The 25390-nt window shown below is 47.8% G+C and overlaps 1 protein-coding gene across 1 annotated transcript in view; it reads right to left on the reverse strand.

Moving 5' to 3' along the window:
• spega (striated muscle enriched protein kinase a) overlaps positions 1-25390 on the reverse strand; it is a 684640-nt gene that overhangs the window by 69092 nt on the left and 590158 nt on the right. Inside the window, exons 28-33 of the mRNA XM_068034685.1 lie at positions 25298-25358; positions 23117-23194; positions 18516-18688; positions 17798-17824; positions 13122-13274; positions 5012-5070 (exon numbers count right to left, since the gene is read on the reverse strand). Coding sequence (XP_067890786.1) covers positions 5012-5070; positions 13122-13274; positions 17798-17824; positions 18516-18688; positions 23117-23194; positions 25298-25358 — 551 coding nt within the window. The remainder of the gene's footprint in view (positions 1-5011; positions 5071-13121; positions 13275-17797; positions 17825-18515; positions 18689-23116; positions 23195-25297; positions 25359-25390) is intronic.

The raw sequence follows: 25390 nt of genomic DNA on the forward strand, positions 1-25390 counted from the left end.
AGAGGAGGAATTTTCCAGAGTATTTTCCCTTATTGGTCCGGGGTATTTCTCTGGGTTCTTTTGCCTCTCCTGGGAGATTACATGGCTGTGGGGTGATTGAGGGGTGGGTGGAGTGGAGAAGAGAAGAAGGGTTGGGGGCTAGGGGAGAAGTGGGGGGGGGGGGGGTGTGGGTGTGAGATGGTTGGGTGGGAAGTGTCTAGTCAGGAAGCTCCAGCCGTCACACTGATATTACAAAGCTAGGTGGGAAAGAAAGCTGCGGGGAGGATACAGAGAGGCTACAAAGAGATATAGACAGGTTAAGTGAGACGTCAATGTGGGAGATTTCAATGTCCATCACCATGAGTGGCTGGGTAGCACCACTACTGACCGAGCTGGCTGCGTCCTAACGGACATAGCTGCTAAACTGGGTCTGCGGCAGGTGAGGGAACCAACAAGAGGGAAGAATATAGTTGACCTCGTCCTCACCAATCTGCCTGTCACAGATGCATCTGTCCATGACAGTATTGGTAGGAGTGACCACCGCACAGTCCTTGTGGAGACAAAATCCCGTCTTCACATTGAGGATACCCTCCATCGTGTTGTGTGGCACTATCACCGTGCTAAATGGGATAGATTTCGAACAGATCTAGCAACTCAAAACTAGGCATCCATGAGGCACTGTGGGCCATCAGCAGCAGAATTGTACTCAACCACAATCTGTAACCTCATGGCCTGTCATATCCCCCACTCTACCATTACCATCAAGCCAGGGGACCAACCCTGGTTCAATGAAGAGTGCAGGAGGGCATGCCAGGAGCAGCACCAGACATACCTCAAAATGAGGTGTCAACCTGGTGAAGCTACAACCCAGGACTACTTGCATGCCAAACTGCATAAGCAGCATGCAATAGACAGAGGTAAGTGATCCCACAACCAACAGATCAGATCTAAGCTCAGCAGTCCTGTCACATCCAATCGTGTATAGAGGTGGACAATTAAACAACTGACAGGAGGGGGAGATTCCACAAACATCCTCATCCTCAACGATGGGGGAGCCCAGCACATCACTGAAAAAGACAGACCTGCTGAGTATTTCCAGCATTTCTTGATTTTATTACTGCAAACGATAAGGCTGAAGCATTTGCAACAATCTTCAGGCAGAAGTGCTAAGTGCACGATCCATCTCGGTCTCCTCTCGAAGTCCCCAGCATCACAGATGCCAGTCTTCAATCAATTCGATTCACACCACATGATATCAAGAAACGGCTGAAGACACTGGATACTGCAAAGGCTATGGGTCCTGACAACAGTTCAGCAATAGTACTGAAGACTTGTGATCCAGAACTATCCGCACCACTAGCCAAGCTGTTCCAGTACAGCTACAATGCTGGCATCTACCTGGCAGTGTGGAAATTTGCCCAGGTATGTCCTGTACACAAAAAGCAGGACAAATCCAATCCGGCCAATTACTACCCCATCGGTCTACACTCAATCATCAGTAAAGTGATAGAAGGTGGCATTGACAGTGCTATCACACGGCACTTGCTCAGCAATAACCTGCTCAGTGACACTCAGTTTGGGTTCCACCAGGGCCACTCAGCTCCTGACCTCATTACAGTCTTCTTCCAAACATGGATAAAAGAGCTGAACTCAAGAGGTGAGGTGAGAGTGACTTCCCTTGACATCAAGGCAGCATTTGTCCGAGTATGGCATCAAGGAGCCCTAGCAAAACTGGAGTCAATGGGAATCATTGGGAAAACTTTCCGCTAGTTGGAGTCATACCCAGCACAAAGGAAGATGGCTGTGGTTGTTGGAGGTCAATCATCTGAGCTCCAGGACATCACTGCAGGAGTTCCTCAGGGTAGTGTCCTAGGCCCAACCATCTTCAGCTGCTTCATCAATGACCTTCATTCAATCATAAGGTCAGAAGTGGGGATGTTTGCTGATGATTGCCCAATATGCGTTACCATTCGTGACTCCTCAGATACTGAAACATCCCATGTCCAGATGCAGCAAGACCTGGACAAATCCAGGCTTAGGCTGATAAGTGGCAAGTTACATTTGTGCCACACAAGTGCAGGCAATGACCATCTAACCATCTCCCCTTGATGTTCAATGGCATTACCATCACTGAATCCCCTACTAGCAACATCCTGAGGGTCACCATTGACCAGAAACTGAACTGGACCAGCCACATAAATGCTGTGGCTACAAGAGAAGGTCAGAGGCTGGGAATTCTGTGGCGCGTAACCCACCTCCTGACTCCCCAATGCCTGTCCATCATCTATAAGGCACAAGTCAGGAGTGTGATGGAATACTCTCCACTTGCCTGGATGCGTGCAGCTCCAACAACACTCAAGAAGCTCGACACCATCCAGGACTAAAGCAGCCCACCTGATTGGCACCCCATCCACAAACATTCAGTCCCTCCACCACCGATGCACAGTAGCATCTGCAAGATGACATTACCTTCCAAACCCGCGACCTCTACCACCTAGAAGGACAAGGGCAGCAGATTCATGGGAACACCACCACCTGCAGGTTACCCTCCAAGCAACACACCATCTTAATGGAACTATATCGCCGTTCTTTCACTGTCACTGGGTCAAAACCCTGGAACTCCCTTCTTAACAGCACTGTGGGTGTACCTAAACCACATGGACTGCAGCGGTTCAAGAAGGCAGCTCACCACCGCCACCTTCCCAAGGGCAATTAGGCATGGACAATAAATGCTGGCCTAGCCAGTGACGCCCACATCTCCCCTGAACGAATAATAAAAAGAAAATTGAGTAGGCAACAAGATGGCAGATGGCGTATAATGTGGGACGTGTGAGGTTATTCACTATAGCAGTAAGAATGGAAAAGCAGAATATTTTTTTAAAAGGTGTGAAACTTGTAAATGTTGATGTTCAGGGAGACTCAGGAGTACTTGTACAGGGAAGACAGAAGGTTTTCATTCAGATACAGCAAACAATTAGTCAGGCAAATGGAATTTTGGCCTTTATTGCAAGGGGATGAGAGTACAAGAATAAAGAAACATTGCGACAATTGTACAGGGTTTTGGTGAGAACACACCTGGAATACTGTGTGCAGTTTTGGTCTCCATATTTAAAAAAGGATATACTTGCATTGAAGGCAGTGCAGTGAAGGTTCCCTAGATTGGTCCTTAAGATGAGAGCATTGTCCTTTGATGAGAAGCTGAGTAAACTGAGTCTATACTCTCTGGAGCTTTGAAGAATGAGAGGGGATCTAATTGAAAGGCACAAGATTCTGAAAGGGCTTGACAGGGTAGAAATTGAGAGGTTGCTTCCCCTGGCTGGGGAATCTAGAACACGGGGGCACAGTCTCAGGATAAGGGGCTGATCATTTGGGACAGAGCGGAGCAGAAATGTTTTCATTCAAAGGGTTGTGAATCTTCGGAATTCCCTGCTCCAGCGGCTTGTGGATGCTCCATCGTTGAATATATTTAATGCTGAGATAGATAGATTTTTTTTGTCTCTCAGGGAACCAACGGATTTGGGGAGTGGCGGGAAAGTGGAGTTGAGGCAGAAGATCAGCCATGATCATATTGAATGGCGGAACAGGCTCAATGGGCCGAATGGTCTACTCCTGCTCCTATTTCTTTTCTTTTTATATTCTTATGGAGCAGCTGGTCTGTTCCAACCTGTCAATTTTATACTTTTTTTATTAGGACCCCATTCATCAGGACCCCTGTTATAGGGTGTGATGGAAACCACACTTGCCAAAATGAAACATATTAATTTTGTCAGAGGGAACATTATTTTTGAACTTTTGCTGGACATTGAACAAACTTGTTTAAAAAGACTACAGAACAGTGACTGAAAACATGACTGCATATTTGCATTCTAAATGACAGTGGCATGGAGAGACAATGGGAGTACTCCCTGATCCAATTAGCCAGATGGGTTTTGTCAATATTGATGATCAAGAGACATTGAGAGTCATTGAGCCAGCATTCCACGCACCCACCACCCCTCCCCTCCCCCACCCCACTGAATGTATCTTGTAAGCTTGGAGGAATCCACAAATCTCGCAGGTGAAGCTGCTCCAAATAATGATCCAGTCGCATGACTAACCTGCTCGCCAACCTGGGGTTTTTTGAATTGTGCCTGACACAGAACAGTTTTGGAAGAGATTGCAATTGAACTTCAAGAAGAGAGCACTTCTCTCTCTCTCTCTCTCACTCTCTCTCTCATGCAAAGTTCCAAAGACCCATGGAAGTAACTTAAGTCTCAAGACAGAAGACCATCGAAACAAGTTTGAAAGTGTGCACTGGGCCCCAACGAGAACTGCAAGACTTAACTTCAATCAAAGTCTTTACATCCAAATCAAAACCAGCAACTGAGTTTCCATCTACTACTTCAACCTTCCCCCCCTTTAATTCTTTCTCCTCCTCTGTCTCTATTTGCGTGTGAGTTTATCACATATGCATGTTAGTGTGGTTGCGTTGTGTATTCTTAGTAGTTTTAATTGAGTTAGAGTTTTAGGTGAATAAACATATACCTTTCTTTGTTTAAATCTAAGAAAACCTGTCTGGTTGATTCTTTTATAATTACAATTAGAGAGCAGTGAGCGAGGACTCACTGAGCGGAAGCTAAAAACACTGTTTCTTTTAAAGTTAAACCCTATTACGGTCAAACCAGGAAAAGGCTGAAAGGGGACCCTGAGACTCCCTCCTCACCTGGTCATAACACTACGCAAGAGAACTCTCCACTGGGACTCATATTAAATAATGAAAGGTTATCACCTGAAACCTTTCTCTCTTCACAGACGCTACCTGATCTGCTGAGTGTTTCTGGCATTTTCTGACGTGAATTACAGAGTGAGTCTCGTCAACACCTTGCAATGTTTCACATCTACTCGTTATTGTCAATCAAACGGAGAATGCAAATACACATCTGTTACATCATGGCTGGAAGGGAGAGGACAGGTAAGTGTGTCACCTGGGCGCACTGCATCGCTTGTAGGAAGAAACTGGAGGGTAAAACCTCCTGTTTAAATAAGATATGACCATGCGTGACACTCACCGAAAACCAGGGATGCTGGAGACTCTCATCTGCATCCGGCCTCCTAGAAACAAGCAGAGGACAGTGTCAGACAGCATCCAGACACGCAGTACAGTGTCAGACAGCATCCAGACACGCAGTACAGTGTCAGACAGCATCCAGACACGCAGTACAGTGTCAGACAGCACCCAGACACGCAGGACAGTGTCAGACAGCATCCAGACACGCAGGACAGTGTCAGACAGCATCCAGACACGCAGTACAGTGTCAGACAGCATCCAGACACGCAGGACAGTGTCAGACAGCATCCAGACACGCAGGACAGTGTCAGACAGCACCCAGACACGCAGTACAGTGTCAGACAGCATCCAGACACGCAGGACAGTGTCAGACAGCATCCAGACACGCAGGACAGTGTCAGACAGCACCCAGACACGCAGGACAGTGTCAGACAGCACCCAGACACGCAGGACAGTGTCAGACAGCATCCAGACACGCAGGACAGTGTCAGACAGCACCCAGACACGCAGGACAGTGTCAGACAGCATCCAGACACGCAGGACAGCGTCAGACAGCATCCAGACACACAGGACAGCGTCAGACAGCATCCAGACACGCAGGACAGTGTCAGACAGCATCCAGACACGCAGGACAGTGTCAGACAGCACCCAGACACGCAGTACAGTGTCAGACAGCATCCAGACACGCAGGACAGTGTCAGACAGCATCCAGACACGCAGGACAGCGTCAGACAGCACCCAGACACGCAGGACAGCGTCAGACAGCATCCAGACACGCAGGACAGCGTCAGACAGCATCCAGACATGCAGGACAGTGTCAGACAGCATCCAGACACGCAGGACAGCGTCAGACAGCATCCAGACACGCAGGACAGCGTCAGACAGCATCCAGACACGCAGGACAGCGTCAGACAGCATCCAGACACGCAGGACAGTGTCAGACAGCATCCAGACACGCAGGACAGTGTCAGACAGCATCCAGACACGCAGGACAGCGTCAGACAGCATCCAGACACGCAGGACAGCGTCAGACAGCATCCAGACACGCAGGACAGTGTCAGACAGCATCCAGACACGCAGGACAGTGTCAGACAGCACCCAGACACGCAGTACAGTGTCAGACAGCATCCAGACACGCAGGACAGTGTCAGACAGCATCCAGACACGCAGGACAGCGTCAGACAGCATCCAGACACGCAGGACAGCGTCAGACAGCACCCAGACACGCAGGACAGCGTCAGACAGCATCCAGACACGCAGGACAGCGTCAGACAGCATCCAGACACGCAGGACAGCGTCAGACAGCATCCAGACACGCAGGACAGCGTCAGACAGCATCCAGACACGCAGGACAGTGTCAGACAGCATCCAGACACGCAGGACAGCGTCAGACAGCATCCAGACACGCAGGACAGCGTCAGACAGCATCCAGACACGCAGGACAGCGTCAGACAGCATCCAGACACGCAGGACAGTGTTAGACAGCATCCAAACAGGTAGGACAGTGTCAGACAGCACCCAGACACGCAGGACAGCGGCAGACAGCATCCAGACAGGTAGGACAGTGTCAGACAGCACCCAAACACACAGAAGTGTCAGACAGCATCCAGACACACAGGACAGTGTCAGACAGCATCCAGACACACAGGACAGTGTCAGACAGCATCCGACAGCATCCAGACAGGTAGGACAGTGTCAGACAGCACCCAGACACGCAGAACAGCATCAGACAGCATCCAGACAGGTAGGACAGTGTCAGACAGCATCCAGACACGCAGGACAGCGTCAGACAGCATCCAGACAGGTAGGACAGTGTCAGACAGCACCCAGACACACAGAAGTGTCAGACAGCATCCAGACACACAGGACAGTGTCAGACAGCACCCAGACACGCAGGACAGCGTCAGACAACACCCAGACACACAGGACAGCCTCAGACAGCACCCAGACACGCAGGACAGCGTCAGACAACACCCAGACACACAGGACAGCATCAGACAGCACCCAGACACACAGGACCGCCTCAGACAGCACCCAGATACACAGGACCGCCTCAGACAGTACCGAGTCATGCAGGACAGTGTCAGACAGCACCCAGACACACAGGACAGCCTCAGACAGCACCCAGACATGCAGGACAGTGTCAGACAGCACCCAGATACACAGGACAGCATCAGACAGCACCCAGACACACTGGACAGTGTCAGATATTACCCAGATACACAGGACAGAGTCAGACAGAACTGATACAAGGGGATGTGTAGGTCCTGTGGAGCCATCCTGGACACAGTTGGTCAGGACAGGCAACGGGGAAGTTGGGGCAGGGCATGAGGAACTGGGGAGCAGGCCAGATCCCTGGGCACAGTGCAGTATGGTGGGGAGGGAGGGGAGTTGGTACAGTGTGGGAGCGATGCTGGAGATGGGTTGGAGCAGGACATGAGGGGCCAAGTACATTGGCCATCCTGTCTGTTGCCTGCAATAGTCTGCCCCCCCACGCCCCCCCCCCGCCCCACAAGGTGTCACTCACTTTGATCATCATTTTAACTTTCTAGAAAGCACTTTACAGCTCGAGAGAGCTCAGAATTACACCCACAGATGAACAATGCCTCCAGTATGAGTTGATCAGTTAATCTATGTTGATCAGTTTACTCAATAAACAAGCGAGGTGGCCAATAGCATTGCTGTGGCACTGTGGGTACCACACTCACTTCTGAGTCAGAAAGTCGTAGGTTTAAATCCCATTCTAGAGACAAGCACATAATCCAGGCTGAGACTCCCAGTGCAGTACTGTGGGAGTGCTGTACTGTCAGAGGGTCAGTACTGAGGGAGTACTGCACTGTAGGAGGGTCTGTCCTGAGGGAGTGCAGCACTGTCGGAGGGTCAGTACTGAGGGAGTGCCGTACTGTCAGAGGGTCTGTCCTGAGGGAGTGCTGCACTGTAGGAGGGTCAGTACTGAGGGAGTGCCGTACTGTCATAGGGTTTGTCCTGAGGGAGTGCTGCACTGTAGGAGGGTCTGTCCTGAGGGAGTGCAGCACTGTCGGAGGGTCAGTACTGAGGGAGTGCTGCACTGTTGGAGGGTCTGTCCAGACGGAGTGCTGCACTGTCAGAGGGTCAGTACTGAGGGAGCGTTACGCTGTCGGAGGGTCAGTACTGAGGGAGTGCTGTACTATCAGAGGGTCAGTACTGAGGGAGTGCTGCACTGTCAGAGGGTCAGTACTGAGGGAGTGCTGCACTGTCAGAGGGTCAGTACTGTGGGAGTGCTGTACTGTCAGTGGGTCAGTACTGAGGGAGTGCTGCACTGTAGGAGGGTCTGTCCTGATGGAGTGCTGCACTGTCAGACGGTCAGTACTGAGGGAGTGCAGCACTGTCAGAGGGTCAGTACTGTGGGAGTGCTGTACTGTCAGAGGGTCAGTACTGAGGGAGTGCTGCACTGTAGGAGGGTCTGTCCTGATGGAGTGCTGCACTGTCAGAGGGTCAGTACTGAGGGAGTGCAGCACTGTCAGAGGGTCAGTACTGTGGGAGTGCTGTACTGTCAGAGGGTCAGTACTGAGGGAGTGCTGCACTGTCAGAGGGTCAGTACTGTGGGAGTGCTGTACTGTCAGAGGGTCAGTACTGAGGGAGTGCTGCACTGTCAGAGGGTCAGTACTGAGGGAGTGCTGCACTGTCAGAGGGTCAGTACTGAGGTAGTGCTGCACTGTCAGAGGGTCAGTACTGACGGCGTGCTGCACTGTCAGAGGGTCAGTACTGACGGCGTGCTGCACTGTCAGAGGGTCAGTACTGAGGGAGTGCTGCACTGTCAGAGGGTCAGTACTGAGAGAGTGCTGCACTGTTGGAGGGTCAGTACTGAGGGTGTGCTGTACTATCAGTGGGTCAGTACTGAGGGAGTGCTGTACTATCAGAGGGTCAGTACTGAGGGAGTGCTGCACTGTCAGAGGGTCAGTACTGAGGGAGCACTGCACTGTCACAGTGTCAGTACTGAGGGAGTGCTGTACTGTCGGAGGGTCAGTTCTGAGGGAGTGCCGCACTGTCGGAGGGTCAGTACTGAGGGAGTGCCGCACTGTCGGAGGGTCAGTACTGAGTGAGCGCCGCACCGTCAGAGGGTCAGTACAGAGGGAGTGCTGCACTGTCACAGTGTCAGTACAGAGGGAGTGCTGCACTGTCACAGTGTCAGTACAGAGGGAGTGCTGCACTGTCACAGTGTCAGTACAGAGGGAGTGCTGCACTGTCACAGTGTCAGTACAGAGGGAGTGCTGCACTGTCACAGTGTCAGTACAGAGGGAGTGCTGCACTGTCACAGTGTCAGTACAGAGGGAGTGCCGCACTGTCGGAGGGTCAGTACTGGGGAGCACTGTGCTGTTAGAAGTGCCGTCTGTCGGAAGAGACATTAAACTGAGGCCCTGTCTTATCTCTGAGGTGGATGTAAAAGATCCCACGACCACTATTTCAATGAAAAGCTGGGGAGTTCTCCCTGGTCAATATTTATCCCTCATCCAACATCACTGATAATCTAGTTTATCTGGTCATGATCAGGTTGCTGTTTGTGGGATCTTGCTGTGCACAAATTGACTGCTGTGTTTCCTACATTACAACAGTGACTACACTTCAAAAAGTATTTAATTGGTTGTAAAATTATTTTCTTCAGTGGCTTGATGAGTTGATTGCTGAGCGTTTATTGTGTTTATTTTTAATACAAAGCCAATTGATTAACTTTTTGGAATTCTTAGGTTCTGACATTATAGGAAAAAGACAAGGCTTGTCATCACTTTTCCTGACGTGGCACTGACGATACAAGCCTGTTGTCCATGAGAGTGCGTTATCAAGAATGAGTTTAATATTCCCTGAGTGTGATAGCTGATAATGGGGCGGATCCAGTTTCAGGAGGATTTGCCTTAATTGGGAGACGTCTGTAATAAAATTATAGGTTCAAGTGAGGCCTCGGCTTGCTGCAGTTATTAGTACTTCGACTGGTGTCTCCGGTACTTAGTCCCCCACCCTCTCTCTCAGATTCTGCCGAACCAGTGTAGGGTCACCCCAATTTCAAATAGACCCCCCTCTAAATGCTCCAACAGATCAGGCTTGTTTGATGGCGTGGGAGGGGGGAGGCCTCTCATTATCTCATTGCTTCTATAGTTAGCAGTACTGTGCTCAATTGGGGACCTCAACCGAATCATCAGTTTGGAAATGTAGAACAGGAGGAGGCCATTCAGCCCGTCGAGCCTTTTACACAGGAACAGGAGGAGGCCATTCAGCCCCTCGAGCCTGTTACACAGGAACAGGAGGAGGCCATTCAGCCCCCCTCGAGCCTGTTACACAGGAACAGGAGGAGGCCATTCAGCCCCTCTCGAGCCTGTTACACAAGAACAGGAGGAGGCCATTCAGCCCCTCTCGAGCCTGTTACACAGGAACAGGAGGAGGCCATTCAGCCCCTCGAGCCTGTTACACAGGAACAGGAGGAGGCCATTCAGCCCCTCGAGTCTGTTACACAGGAACAGGAGGAGGCCATTCAGCCCCTCTCGAGCCTGTTACACAGGAACAGGAGGAGGCCATTCAGCCCCTCTCGAGCCTGTTACACAGGAACAGGAGGAGGCCATTCAGCCCCTCTCGAGCCTGTTACACAGGAACAGGAGGAGGCCCATTCAGCCCCTTGAGACTGTTACACAGGAACAGGAGGAGGCCATTCAGCCCCTCGAGCCTGTTACACAAGAACAGGAGGAGGCCATTCAGCCCCTCGAGCCTGTTACATAGGAACAGGAGGAGGCCATTCAGCCCCTCTACCCTGTTTCACCATTCAATTAGATTACAGCTGATCTGTATCTTAACTCCATTGGTTCCATAACCCTTAATACACTTGCCTAACAAAGATCAATCAATCTCAGTTTCAAAACTTTCAATTGACCCTGGGCCACAACACCTTTTTGGGGGAGAGAGTTCCAGATTTCCATAGCCCCTTGGCGTGAAGAAGTGCTTCCTGACATCACCCCGAATGACCTGGCTCTAATTTTAAGGTTATGCCCCTTTGTTCTAGGCTCTCACCTTCAGAGGAAATAGTTTCTTTCTAACTACCTTATCAAGTCCTTTAATCATCTTAAACACCACAATTAAATCTTAAATTCTTAATCTTCTAAACTCAAGGGAATACAATACTAGTCACATCCCACTAATTGGAGTACATACCCATTATCCCTACTCTCTGCCTCCTACCTCCTCACCAATTCCCTGCCCATGTCAATAAGTTGCCTCCAGTTATATGCATCTCCATTTTGCTAACAGTCTCTCATATGGAACCTTAGCAAGTGCCTTCTGGAAGTTGGGGCGTGGTCTCAGCACCCTGGGGTGGGGGCCAGACAGTATGAAATGGAGCCTGGTCTCGATCAATATGCAGCGACCTGGGCATGTTGAGCAGGAACGGGATACAGCAGTCGTCCCCCCCCCCCCCCCCCCCCACCGGTTGACTGGCCTGTGACACTCACTTTGTTGGCTCACTCATGAAGGAAGGGTGTGATAGGGTGTTGTGAGACCTGTGGAACTGCACCCAACAAGGATTCAGAGATTTAGATTTCAAATAAATCAGTCCCAACCTTTTTGATTGGAGAACAGAAAGTGCTGCAAACTTTCTGGGAAAGCTCGCACATTGAAACGGGTCTTTCCCTCAACTCACACACCTGTGGGATATTTCCAAACTTTATTCCACTGTTTGGTTTATTTTGAGGTTTTATTGAGGAGGTTGAAATGTTTAATTTTTGGATGTTTGGCACAATGGGTGGAGGAAAGGGTTACTGAGTGACATTGTGAGGAGGGAGTTGGATTAATGTCAGTACAGATACAAAAGGAAAAACTTGCTCGGATAACACTACCTCAGGCATTTAAACAGAAGCTCAATAGGTACAAGACAGAGAAAGGGGTAGAAGGATATATTGATGGGGTTAGAGGAAGAGGGATGGGAGGAGGCTCATGTGGACTGTAAACACCTGCACAGACCTATTGGGCCGAATGGCCTGTTTCTATGCTGTAAATTCTATGCAATAACTTTTGGTGACCAACAGGAGGCAGAGACGAGCACATTGGGATCCAGGACTTCAATTGCTGAAACATTCTGGGACCTTCTGCATTCAAACCAGACAACAATGGCGGGGTATGGGGATAGTGGGGGGAAGAGCAAGGGTGCAGTGAGGAGGTGACACAGGCCCCGAACTACTGTCTCCACCTTGCCGTAACTTCATTGGAGGCATGGTACGTAAATCTCTATTGCATTTCTGATGACATTACGACAGCAGAGATTCCAAGGGAATTCAGGGATGTGGGCTGCAATACACTCAACAACAACTTTAATTCATACAGTATTTTAAACATATAAAGTGCCCCGAGATGCTTCACAGGAGCTATTATCAAACAAAATTTGACACCGAACCCTGATATTAGGTCAGGTGATCAAAAGCTTGGTCAAAGACGTAGGATTTGAGGAGCGACTTAAAGGAGGAGAGAGAGAGGGACGGAGCGGTTTATGGAGGGAATTCCAGGGCTTAAAGCCCCAGGCAGCTGAAGACACGGACACCAATGATGGAGCGATTAAAATTGGGAATGCTCAAGAGGCCAGAATTGGAGGAGAGCAGAGATCTCGGAGGGTTGGAGGGCCGGGGGAGGTTACAGAGCTAGAGAAGCGAGAGGCCATGGAGGGACTTGAAATCAAGGATGAGAATTTTAAAATCAAGGAATTGCTGGATCAGGAGTCAGTGTAGATCAGTGAGCACAGGGGCTGATGGGTGAACGGGACTTGATGTGAGTTCGGACATGGGCAGCAGATGACCTGAAGTTTATGGAGGGTAGAACGTGTGACACTGGCCAGGAATGCATTGGAATAGTTCAAGACTAAAGCATGGGCGAGGGTTTCAGCAGCAGCTGTGGCAGGGGCGGAGACAAGCATTATTACAGAGTTGGAAGTCGGTGGTCTTAGTGATGGAGAGGATATGGTGGTCAGAATCTCAGCTCAGGGTGAAACGGAATGGCGATGTTGTGAATTGTCTGGTTCTTCGAGCGTGGGGCCACTTCAGTATATCGCTTCTGACCAGCACCTTGTGATTCACGCCCTCATGCTTACTGTTTGTCCTCCACCAGCAACTTGATGACAAATCCCCTCGATTCTCGGCTCAGAGTCGCGAACATCTTCTCCTCGAAAGCCACATCATAATTTTTCACATTAAGTAATGTTGACTTGTCGTTCTCGCCGAAGAACGGGGAAATCCCAGTCAGGCTGCAAAGTGGAGAAGCAGAAATACACTGACAATCAGTCAGAGTCTGTGCCAAACACTGAATCATAGAATTGTATCACACGGCAGGACACTTTTGGTCCATCGTGCTTCTGCCAGCTCTCTTCCCCACTCCTCCACTTTTACACCATAGCTCAGCTAATTTTGCTCCTTCAAGTATTTATCCAACTCCCTTTTGAAAGTTACTATTGAATCTGCTTCCACCGCCCTTTCAGGCAGCGCATTCCAGATCACAACAACTCGCTGTGTAAAAAAAAAAGATCTTCTTCTCCCCTCTAGTTCTTTCGTCAGTTATCTTAACTATGCGTGCTCCCGTGACTGACTCTCCTGCCACTGGAAAGTTTCATAGAATTATAGAGTCATTACGACACAGAAAAAGCCCATTCAGCCCATTGAGTCTATCTCGGCTCTCTGCTGAGCAATCCAGTCAGTCCCATTTCCCCGCTCTATCCCCGTAGCCCCGCAAGCTTATTTCCCTCGTGTGCCCATCATTTTGAAATCATTCATCATCTCCGCTTCTACCACACTCATAGGCAGCAAGTTCCAGGTCACTAACACTTGCTGAGTAAAAATAGTTCTTCCTCACATCCCCCCTGCATCTCCTGTCCAAAACCTTAAATCTGTGTCCCCTAGCCCTTGTACTGTCAGCTAATTTATTTTTATTTATTTAGAGATACAGCTCTGAAACAGGCCCTTTAGCCCACCGAGTCTGTGCCAACCATCAACCACCCATTTATACTAATCCTACAGTAATCCCTACCACATCCCCACCTTCCCTCAATTCCCCTACCACCTACCTATACTAGGGACAATTTACAATGGCCAATTTACCTATCAACCTGCAAGTCTTTGGCTGTGGGAGGAAACCGGAGCATCTGGCGGAAACCCACGCGGTCACAGGGAGAACTTGCAAACTCCGCACAGGCAGTTCCCAGAATCGAACCCGGGTCGCCGGAGCTATGAGGCTGCGGTGCTAACCACTGCGCCACAGTGCCACCCACTAGGAATAGCTTTTCTTTGTCTCCCTTATCCAAACCTGTCATAATCCTAAACACTTCTATCAAATCTCCCCTCGATCTCCTTCGCTCCAAGGAGAACAACCCCAGCTTCTCCATTCTCTCTACATAATTGAAGTCCCTCATCCCTGGTACTGTTCTCGTAAATCTCCTCTGTGCCCACTCCATGCTCTCTGGAACTAATCAATATAATGTGTACTGACCATAATCAATGTGAAATTGTGGAAGTGCTTTAGCAAGATTTGACATTATTATTTCAATTCTTGCATTCTTTTCCTTGTGTTAGTGCCACTGTATAGAAAGCCAAGGATCCTGCAGGAGTTTTTAAACAGCCTTCTCAATTTGTCGATATACACTCCCACGTCTCTCGGTTTCTGCATGCTGATTTGTACCATTTATCTTATATTGCCTCTCCTTATTCTTCCTACCAAAATACATCATTGAGGAACATATAAAACTCAACAAACTTTCGAACCAAATGCATCAATATCACTGGCCAAACCTCCAATGTCAGAGGCTAGAATATTCACCCAATGGTGGTGCAGTGACACGATTCTGATTGTTCAGATAGGGTACAGTCGGTCAGAAACTGACCTTTCACCTCTGCACTTGGCTTCAGGTTTAAGTTACACCGATGGGATTTAAGTCCTTTCCATCTGATGGAACTTTGTGCAAGGAATTTGCAGGAAATAACAATCTCGTTTGCATACCACAAAATTGTCTCTGATTCAATGATTAATTTAGAGAGGCCAGAGGACAGTGGTACCAAAAATATCAACATTGGTATAGTGGAGAGGCAGAAGGCACATCATCAGGACAGTGCAGAGGGAGCTTTACTCTGTATCTAACCCCATGCAGTACCTGTCCTGGGAGTGTTTGATGGGGACAATGTAGAGGGAGCTTTACTCTGTATCTAACCCCGTTTTTTTTTGCTGTAACTGTCCTGGGAGTGTTTGATGGGACAGTGTAGAGGGAGCTTTACTCTGTATCTAACCCTGTGCTGTATCTGTCCTGGGAGTGTTTGATGGGGACAGTGTAGAGGGAGCTTTACTCTGCATCTAACCCCCGTGCTGTACCTGTCCTGGGAGTGTTTGATGGGGACAGTGTAGAGGGAGCTTTACTCTGGATCTAACCCCCGTGCTGTACCTATCCTGGGAGTGTTTGATGGGGACAGTGTAGAGGGAGCTTTACTCTGTATCTAACCCTGTGCTGTACCTGTCCTGGGAGTGTTTGATGGGGACAGTGTAGAGGGAGCTTTACTCTGTATCTAACCCCATTTTTTACTTTTTTTTTGTCCTGGGAGTGTTTGATGGGGGACAGTGTAGAGGGAGCTTTACAGTGTATCTAACCCCCGTTTTTTTTTCTTCTTTACTCCGTATCTAACCCCCGTTTTTTTTTTACTCTGTATCTAACCCATTTTTTTTTTCTTTTTTTTTCTTGATGGGGACAGTGTAGAGGGAGCTTTACTCTGTATCTAACCCCCGTGCTGTACCTATCCTGGGAGTGTTTGATGGGGACAGTGTAGAGGGAGCTTTACTCTGTATCTAACCCCCGTGCTGTACCTATCCTGGGAGTGTTTGATGGGGACAGTGTAGAGGGAGCTTTACTCTGTATCTAACCCTGTGCTGTACCTGTCCTGGGAGTGTTTGATGGGGACAGTGTAGAGGGAGCTTTACTCTGTATCTAACCCCATTTGTTTTTTTTTTCGAGGGGGCCTTTATTCCTCAGGCCCCCTTTATATACATACTTATATTTTTTTAAATAACTTTATTAAAACCAGATAAATAAACAAAAAACTCAAATTAAAATGCCATTCTCGGCGTCGATGATGCACTCCAGTCCCTGCGGTGCCCACCGGTCACGGAAGGCCTCAAGCGTACCGGCGGACACCGCATGCTCCTTTTCCAGGGACACCCGGGCGCGAATGTAACCGCGGAAGAGGGGCAGGCAATCGAGGAGGACGGACCCCCCGACGGCCTGCAACCTGGACCTGTGAATTGCCACCTTGGCCAGGCCCAGGAGCAGACCGACGAGGAGATCCTCCTCCCGGCCCAAGCCCCTCCGCACCGGGTGCCCAAAGATCAGGAGCGTGGGACTGAAGTGCAGCCAGAACTTGAGGAGCAGCCCCTTCAAATACTCAAACAGGGGCTGCAACCTTGCACACTCCGTATAAATGTGGAACACGGACTCGTCCAGGCCGCAGAAAGTACAGGTGGCCTGGGAGTCCGTACATCTAACCCCATGCAGTACCTGTCCTGGGAGTGTTTGATGGGGACAGTGTAGATGGAGCTTTACTCTGTATCTAACCCCGTGCTGTACCTGTCCTGGGAAGCTTGCTGTTTGACACCTGGCACTTTAAGCAGAAGATTATTGCTTAACACTGGCATCATTCATTCGAACTCAAGCAAAAGTACAGTTCAGAATCAAATTTATATTAAGAAATGTTTAATCTCTCCATGAATGATTTATTAATCCCGGAATCAATCAAGCCATCCTCACTGATAAACCTTAAAAATTCCTCTCTGCAACACACAGAAACAGTGTGAAACTCTCTATGTTCTTGCAGAGTGTAACTGTGTATGATTACGAAGCCCAATCCCCAATGTTCCAAAGCTGGAGTTGTGAGAATGCAAATATCACATTGTTTTTTTTAAAATGTTGTGTAGCAGAGAGATGCTTCCGGTACATTGTGTGCTTTGGCAGACTTGGCTGATTGCTGCTGTGCAGCCAGAGCTCTGTGCCAGACACCCCTCGCTCCCCATTCCCAGCAGACATGCTGGGAAGGAAACCTGCTGATAAAAGGTGTGAACGAAGGCACTTGCGCAGCAACAGAAACAGCAGAGCTCTCGCTGAATAAATCACAAAACCGCACAGCACAATCAGTCCCATCTCTCGGCATCTTCACCTGATCTACCAGGGATGAGGGGTTTCAGTTAACGTGGAGAGACTGGAGAGGCTGGGATTGTTCTCTTCAGAGCAGGGAAGGTTCAGAGGAGATTGAACAGAGGTGTTCAAAATCATGATGGGTTTTGATAAAGTAAATAAAGAGAAACTGTTTCCACTGGTCGGAGGCTCAGTAACCAGAGGACACAGATTTCAGGTAATTGGTAAAAGAACCAGAGGGGAGATAATGAGTCATTTTATTTTTTCACACAGTGAGTTGTGATCTGGAATGTGCTGCTTGAAAATACAGTGGAAGCAGATTCAATAGTAACTTTCAAACGGGAATTGGATAAATACTTGAAAGGGAGAAATTTGCAGGGCTGGGTGGAAAGAGCAGGGTAAGTGATAGCTCTTTCAAAGAGCCAGCACAGGCATGATGGGACGAATGGCCCCCTCCAGTGTTGTATTATTCTATGAACAGTGACTGCATTTTGAAAGTGCTTTGGGACACCCTTTCTACTGAACCACCTGAGAGTCTGTGGTCAGGGTGAAAACTGGGACAATATACCTGCGAGAGGCAGTAACAACTTGTACAGGTACAGACTTACCCAATGTAGGCAATGACTCCCACCGGCCTGTCAAAATAAAGCACAGAGTGAGCAGCACCATAACAAACGCCACATTCACAACAAAAAACACCTAAACCCTTATTAGCAACCACAGTAATGACAGAGAGGTGGCAGATCGCAAAACCACATCTGATCCAATCATCGTGTTCAATCTGACTGGGCTTTAAACTGTCAGCAGTGTCATCCAATATACAACAGTGTCAGGCATGGCTCACAGGGTAGTGCTCTCTCACTGCTGAGCCACAGGGTTATGGGTTCAAGCACAGAATCCAGACTGACATGCCCAGCGCAGCACTGAGGGAGTACTGCAGTGTTGGAGGCACTGCCTTTCAGATAAGATGCGAAAAAATGGTTCCTCCTGCCTTCTCTCGTGGATTTAACAGATCCCATGGCCGTTATTAAGAAGAAGAACAGGGAAGTTCTCCCCAGTGTCCTGGCCAATATTTAGCCCTCTAACAGAAAATAGGTGATCTCATTGCTGTCTGTGGGAGCTTGCTATACCCTAATCGGCTGCTGTGTTTTCTGAAATTACAACATTTCAAAGGTACACTGACTGGCTGCGCAGCGCTTTGGGACATCCTGAGATTGTGAAAGGCGCTATGTAAATGCAGGTCTATCTTTCTTTAAATTGGACAGTTTGGTGATTTGACCGAATGGTGTCAGTGACTCACTCACACATAGCAACGATATTCCATACCAGATGTCGGTAACGTGTGAGACTGGCGCCTGATTCACGATTTCCGGCGAGATGTATTCCGGAGTTCCGAAGCGACAGAACTGCGGCGTCTCCGGCGTCACTACCTGAGCATTCCCGAGATCGCAGATCCGGACACTCTCACTGGACGAATCTGCCATGAGAATATTGTCAGGCTGGAAGGAGAAAGGAAGAGAAATCATAGAATGATTCAGCACAGGAAGAGGCATTCAACCTGTTGTGCCTGTGCCGGTTATTTGAAAGAGCTGTCCAATTCGTCCGACTCCCCTGCTCTTTCCCCAGAGCTCTTTCAAGTATTTATCCAGTTCCCTTTTGAAAGTTACTATTGAATCTGCTTCCACCGCCCTTTCAGGCAGCGCGTTCCAGATCATAACAACCCACTATCTAAAAATATTTCTCTTCATCTCTCCCTCTGGTTCTTTTGGGGGAGGGAGAGAGAGTGGGGGGAGGGAGAGAGAGTGGGGGGAGGGAGAGAGAGTGGGGGGAGGGAGAGAGAGTGGGGGGAGGCAGAGAGAGTTGGGGGAGGGAGAGAGAGTTGGGGGAGGGAGAGAGAGTGGGGGGAGGGAGAGAGAGTGGGGGGAGGGAGAGAGAGTGGGGGGAGGGAGGGAGAGTGGGGGACAGAGAGCACTGAGACAACACAGAGAGGTGGGACATGGAGGGATTGCACAGGGGTGGGGACATCACAGAAAAGGGGAGATGACATGGGGGAATAAACATATGGAGCAGCAGCACAGAGAGGAGAGGGAGCAACACGGGGGTGGGGGGAGGTGGAGAAATGACACAGAGAGGGGGGACACAGAAAGGGAGGGGGAGAGAGAGACACAGAGAGAGAGACAGATGGACACAAAGAGTGAGGAGGGAGAGAGAGCAATCACGATCACTCCTAACAGATGGACATCTATCCGGAATACTCCGCATCGCTACACAAGTGTGCAGGCAGACATTGACTATTTGTGCAAGCAAAAAATTCCAGGTATCTCACTAAATCAGTGTCCAAAATAGTGATAAGAAAGTGAGTCAAAAAAATTAGTCTTCTCATTTAAAGCTTCTGCACAAAAATGCACATTTGTTGTTGTTCTAATTAATAGTAAGATACATTTTTAATGCCTTTATATTTCCGAAATATTCTCACCGGTCCCCTATGTAAGACAAAAATTGGACACCCTTTCTCCAAGCCTTGAACTTTGTGTTTTAAAATAACTTAGCAGCTGGGTTATTTTAAAACACAAGTTTAAAGGCTTGTTTTATGTAAACTCATATTAAAATGGCAAAAGTCACTTAGGGAATGTCTCGATTTCTACACTTTGGCATGCATTACTTTCGCTTGGGACACAAGCTCAATGACATGTCAAAGTTACTGGACATTTATGTCTATATAAATTTCATAATTCCGCAGCTATTCATTTGGAATTACATTGTTCCAGAACTTGTATTGGGGGGAAAAAAGGCAAGAAAATCCAAGGAATCTCCAGAAGTCAGCACTGTGTATTCCTCATGAATACAAGAGTTTGGTGTATTGGGGCTGAGTGACATTGGCAAAACAAAATGCTGCTGACCCATATACAATAGTTAGTAAATACAATATAATGGATAGCTTTAATAAACTTTACTCTATGTCTACGATTCCTTAACAAAATCCATGCTGCATTTGCAGTTTTAAAAACTGTCAGGGAAGACATAGTAAAAGTGTATTATGTGTCAATGATCATGTTAGATACAGTCATTAACTGATATTTTTTTGCGGTGAATTTGATTAAAGGACAAGTTTTATAGGTATATCAAAGATCAGTAACTGGAATGTGCATCATTTATGATACAATTTGAGGGCCGATAACTTAAGTGGCCAATATCATTTGAAAGCTGTCTGTATCATATTACGTTAAAAGTGCACCTTTACTAACAGGTAAGATATTTGGTTTGGACATAAATTGGTTAGTCTGGCGTACAACCTTACAGATAATTACTAAACATTTTGTAATTGAATAATATATGCAGTAACAACCTCTCAACTTATTGCATAAAAGCTTTTTGTTAATAATTATCTCGCCAGAACTGAATCGGAATTGACAGTGATAGACTGATATATAGACATAGTGAATTTAAGAGAATCACTTTATTGGAGGAACTGAAGGGCACTCTTTATTTGTAATTGTGTTTATCTAATTTTGTCACTAGCTATGGTGAGTAAATGACATTTTGTCCATGAGAGATTCTGTTATTTCTGTATTTTAGAATCCAGGACCTAGTTTAACAGCCTGTCAAGATAACTAAACTAGTCTTGGCTACCTACCATTAGTCTCTCTGTCCCTTCCTGTCCCACTCTGCTTTTCTGTTTTAAATAACTCTTCTGAAGTACTATCTGCTTCATCCTATAAAATTCTCCTGATTTGGAGATCACTGCCCTTTTGTTGGCTGCCCTGTCTTCAGACACATATTACAAGCAGGTGGAGAAGCTGCACAGACATTGACCGTGGGTTAAACTGTCTTGTGACAACAACAGCATGAGAAATGGTCCATCTTCCTATTGCTGATTTTTCTACTGCCTCACCTCAATAACCACAATAACAATCCTCTCCTTGCGTTTCATGGTTTATTGGATGATTTGCACTTCTGACACAGTGTGAATCCACAAAGGTCACTTCGATAAGGTCCATCTATCATCCCATGACATGATGTAGATAGCTTGATTCTGTTAATAAAAGTAATTTGCACCGACATTGCATACTATTTGCTTGCTAGCTAGCTAATACAGTTGTACTGCTCTCCATTGATGTTGGTATGCTTAGCTACTTTACTTATAGGGAGAAATGTGCTTTAAATAGGACTGTGTTTTGATGGAATTAGATTGGCTATGCGATTTATATACAGATTAAGTACCCCCACGTCCGTGGCTTAGTCACTAATTTTGTCAAATGTCCGAGGTGCAACATGTTGGTGCCTATCCCTGCCCCTGAACTCAGATGCATTGAATCATTGAATAGTACAGCACAAAGGAGACATCTGGTCCACTGAGTCTGTGCCAGCTCTTTCAAAGAGCTTTCAAAGAGGCTGAAACCCTCATCCATGTCTTTGTTACCTTTAGGCTTGACCATTCCAATGCTCTCCTGTCTGGCCTCCCACATTCCACCCTCCATAAACTTGAGGTCATCTCAAAACTCTGCTGCCTGTGTCTTTACGAGTGTCAATTCCCGTTCACCCATCACCCCTGTGCCCACTGACATATATTGGCTCCTCATCAAGCAAGGCCTTGATTTTAATATTCTCATCCTTCCAGGTCCCCTCCATGGCCTCGCCTCTCCCTATCTCATCTCCTCCCGCCACACAAGCCTCTGAGATTACCGCGCTCATCTAATTTTGGTGTCTTGTACATCCCCGATTTCCATCACTCCACCACTGGCAGCTGTGCCTTCAGCTGCCTGGACCCTAACCTCCGGAATTCCCTCCATAAACCTCTCCACCTCTCTCTCTCTCCTCCTTTAAGATGCTCTTTAAATCCTACCTTTTTGATCAAGCTTTTGGCCAACTGCCCTAATATCTCCATATGTGGCTCAGTGTATAACACTCCTGTGAAGTATCTTGGGATGTTTTATTACATTAAAGGCACTATATAAATACAATTTTTGTCCAGAGTGTGAGGTCTGAGCATGTGCAATCCCATAGCTGACAGGTGGTGGGGGTGGTGGGGAGACTCTTTGTGTGTTTGCAGTGAGTCAATGGGGCTTAGTGCTGCCATCCTGCAGTGCCCCCACTGGCCGGTAGCAGATATTACGAGGGACTGTCCTAATTGGAGGACAAAGTGCAGTCTGTAGTGGCACTGGTTGGTGCAGGAGCCAGTCAGTACAGGCTACAAGGAAGGCCCGACATCATGCCACACTGCACTCCCCTACCCCACTGCCGAGTGTGCTAGAGGACCACAAGGTTAGCTGTTGCCATGTACTGACTCATTCACACTCCAGTATGTAAATGTGTAAAACTGGTTAATGTCTCTTTAAAAATAACAGGATGAAGCGATTTCATAGCGATATTTTAACTGTTGGTACGCTTGCATCGCAAGGCATAATTTCAGGGCTAGTGAGACAGACTGAGGCAGAGGGCGAAAGGCAGACAAAATAAGAGAGACAGACTAACAGAGCAAGAGAGAGAGAGGAGACAAAGAAAGAGAGACAGAGAGAGAAAGAGAAAGACAGTGCGAGATGGATAGAGTCAGGGAGGAAGAGAGACCAACAATGAGAGAGAGAGAGAGAGAGAGAGAGACAGATAGAGAAAAAGAGATACAGATGTAGAAAAAAATCACATAGAAACAGAGAGACAAATAGGAACAAACAAACAGAGAGAGGCAGGAAGAGAAAAAGGGACTGAAACAGACAGGTAGAGGGCAGGACACAGGCAGAGGGCAGAAGGAGATCCAAATCACAGAAATAGAAAATCTCTAACACTTCTCATTAACAGGAAAGATCGATTTTTATTGCTGCACCTGTTGTAAACCATAAGTGTATTGACAAATCACACGGGCCTGTATAACCTGGAGACACCCTGTGTTAATTCCATGGCAGGCAGGATGGACACTGAGTAAAAGAGATTACCTTGATATCCAGGTGAAGGATGTTATTCTGGTTTAGGTAGCTGATCCCCTCCAGAATTTGACGGATGTATAATCGCAGCTGGTAAAGGAGATTTCAGTTAGTACTATAGGTGCAAACAGATACGGAACCCATCCAATTACCTCCCACTCCCCTTCTCTCCAGTGGAAGAAGTCCCACCATCACCCAGATACATCTATCTGTGAGTTCTTAGCTATCAGCATCTTCTAGGCCAGCGCAATGACGAGTGTGAATTCAAATCACATCATGGACATTTTGAGAATTTGACTTCAATCTTAAAAATCTGGGGCCAGATTTGCAAACGCCGGTAGGGTTGGGGCTCAGTGCAGTAGGATTTAAAAATCGCAGTTGTGAAGGAATTTCTTCTCTCAGAGAATGTCTGGAATTCTCTACCCCAGAGAGTTGTGGAGGCTAGATCACTGAAAGTATTTAAAGAGGAGGTAGATAGATTTTTGAAATATCGGGGAGTTGAGGGCTACGAGGAGCCGACACGAAAGAGGATTGAGGTCTGGGGCAGATCAGCCATGATCTTATTGAATGGCGGGGCATGCTTGAGGGGCCGAATGGCCCACTCCTGCTCCTATTTCTTTTGTTCTTATGATCCCAACACCTCTGGGACAGTCATCAATAATCAAAGTGGTAGTGGGTGGGAGGGAACAGGAAACCCACTCAGCTCCAATTAATGGCCCATTAAGCTCCTTTCGGAACTTGCTAAGGGGCTGGGGAGACCAGCACTGAAACTTTTAATGGAGATTTTGCTGAACCTAGTCTGGTGCAGCTATTGGGTTTGCTGTGGGGCAAAGGAAAAGTCTATTTTTTAATGTTTAAAAACATTATCCTGTATCCTGTGCTGGAATGTGTGCAGTCCCTCTGTTTTGGATGTTTCCACTCTTCTTTTATGCTGCTGACACTCTGAGGAGCTGCCTGTTCCCCTCAGCAAGACAGCAGAGGGCCCCACCATCGCTGCCACTTGCCTTTTCTGCCGGTGCCAGGCAGGCAGCTCCTGCCTCCTGGAGGCGCTCGGCACCATTAATTGGGCACTGAGCTCACCACCTGCCTGATTAGGGCATTAGGATTTAAAAATAGTGGAGGTGCGAGGTCAGAACCCAGAACTCATCTGGGCATCAGGTTCCCAACCCTGCTTTGAAAACCCGGCCCCTGGTCTCAGTCAAAATGCTGTCAGATTGTTGTAAAAACTCATCTGGTTCACTAATGTCCCTTTAGGGAAGGAGATCTGCCGTCCTTACCTGATCTGGCCTATAAGCGACTCCAGACCCACAGCAACGTGGCTAAACCTTAACTGTCCCGTGAACTAGCCTAGCAAGACACTCAGTTGTACAGGGCATCTAGGGGTTGGTCTATAAATGCCAGCCTTGCCAGCCCACATTCCGAGAATTAATTAAAGAATAACTAAAGGTCTCAATGAACAAATTGCTGTGATGGTCAATAACCCTGTGATAATCCACTTACACCCCTCCTGTACACACTCAGACAGTGTGAGATCACCTCAACCCGAGCTCCTACTGGGTCTAGTGCAGCACATGGCATCTCCTAACTGTGGCTCAGTGGGTAGCACTCTTGCCTCTTAGTTAGAAGTTTGTGGGTTTAAGCCCCACTCCAGAGACTTGAGCACACAATCTCGGCTAACACTCCCAGGGGAGTGCTGCACTGTCAGAGGTGCCATCTTTTGGATGAGACATTAAACTGAGGCCCTGTCTGCCCTCTCGGGTGGATGTAAAAGATCTCATGTCCCTTTATTTGTAGGAGAGTTAGCCTCAGTATCCTAGCCAATATTTATCCCTCAATCAACATCACTGAAAAACAGATAAATGGCCTTTGTCACATTTGTGGGATCTTGCTGTGCAAAAAAGTAGCTGCTGTGTTTCCCACATTACAGCAGTGACTACATTTCAAAAGTACTTCATTGGATGGACAGCACTTTGGGATGACCTGTGGTCAAGAAAGGCGCTACATAAATGCAAGTCTTTCTTTTTCACTAAACCCTGATACTTCATAAGAGTGTTTCCCTGTTGCACACGAAGGGATTAAACACAACATTAAAGACTTTAACTTGCCCCTGCCTGGGATTGTTCAAATACCTGGTTACCCTGTTCTTTCGCAAAGCCAGGACAGCAGTGAATGAGCAGTGACTCCATTACTTACCTCGGTTTCCAAGACGCAGGGTTTCCTGATTAAACGATCAAAGAGCTCCTCCTGAGCACAGCTGTAGTCAGAGTCAAAGCAAAAATAGAAGTG

This window comes from Heterodontus francisci, chromosome 7 (assembly GCF_036365525.1).
Source record: "Heterodontus francisci isolate sHetFra1 chromosome 7, sHetFra1.hap1, whole genome shotgun sequence".
Lineage (NCBI taxonomy): Eukaryota > Metazoa > Chordata > Chondrichthyes > Heterodontiformes > Heterodontidae > Heterodontus > Heterodontus francisci.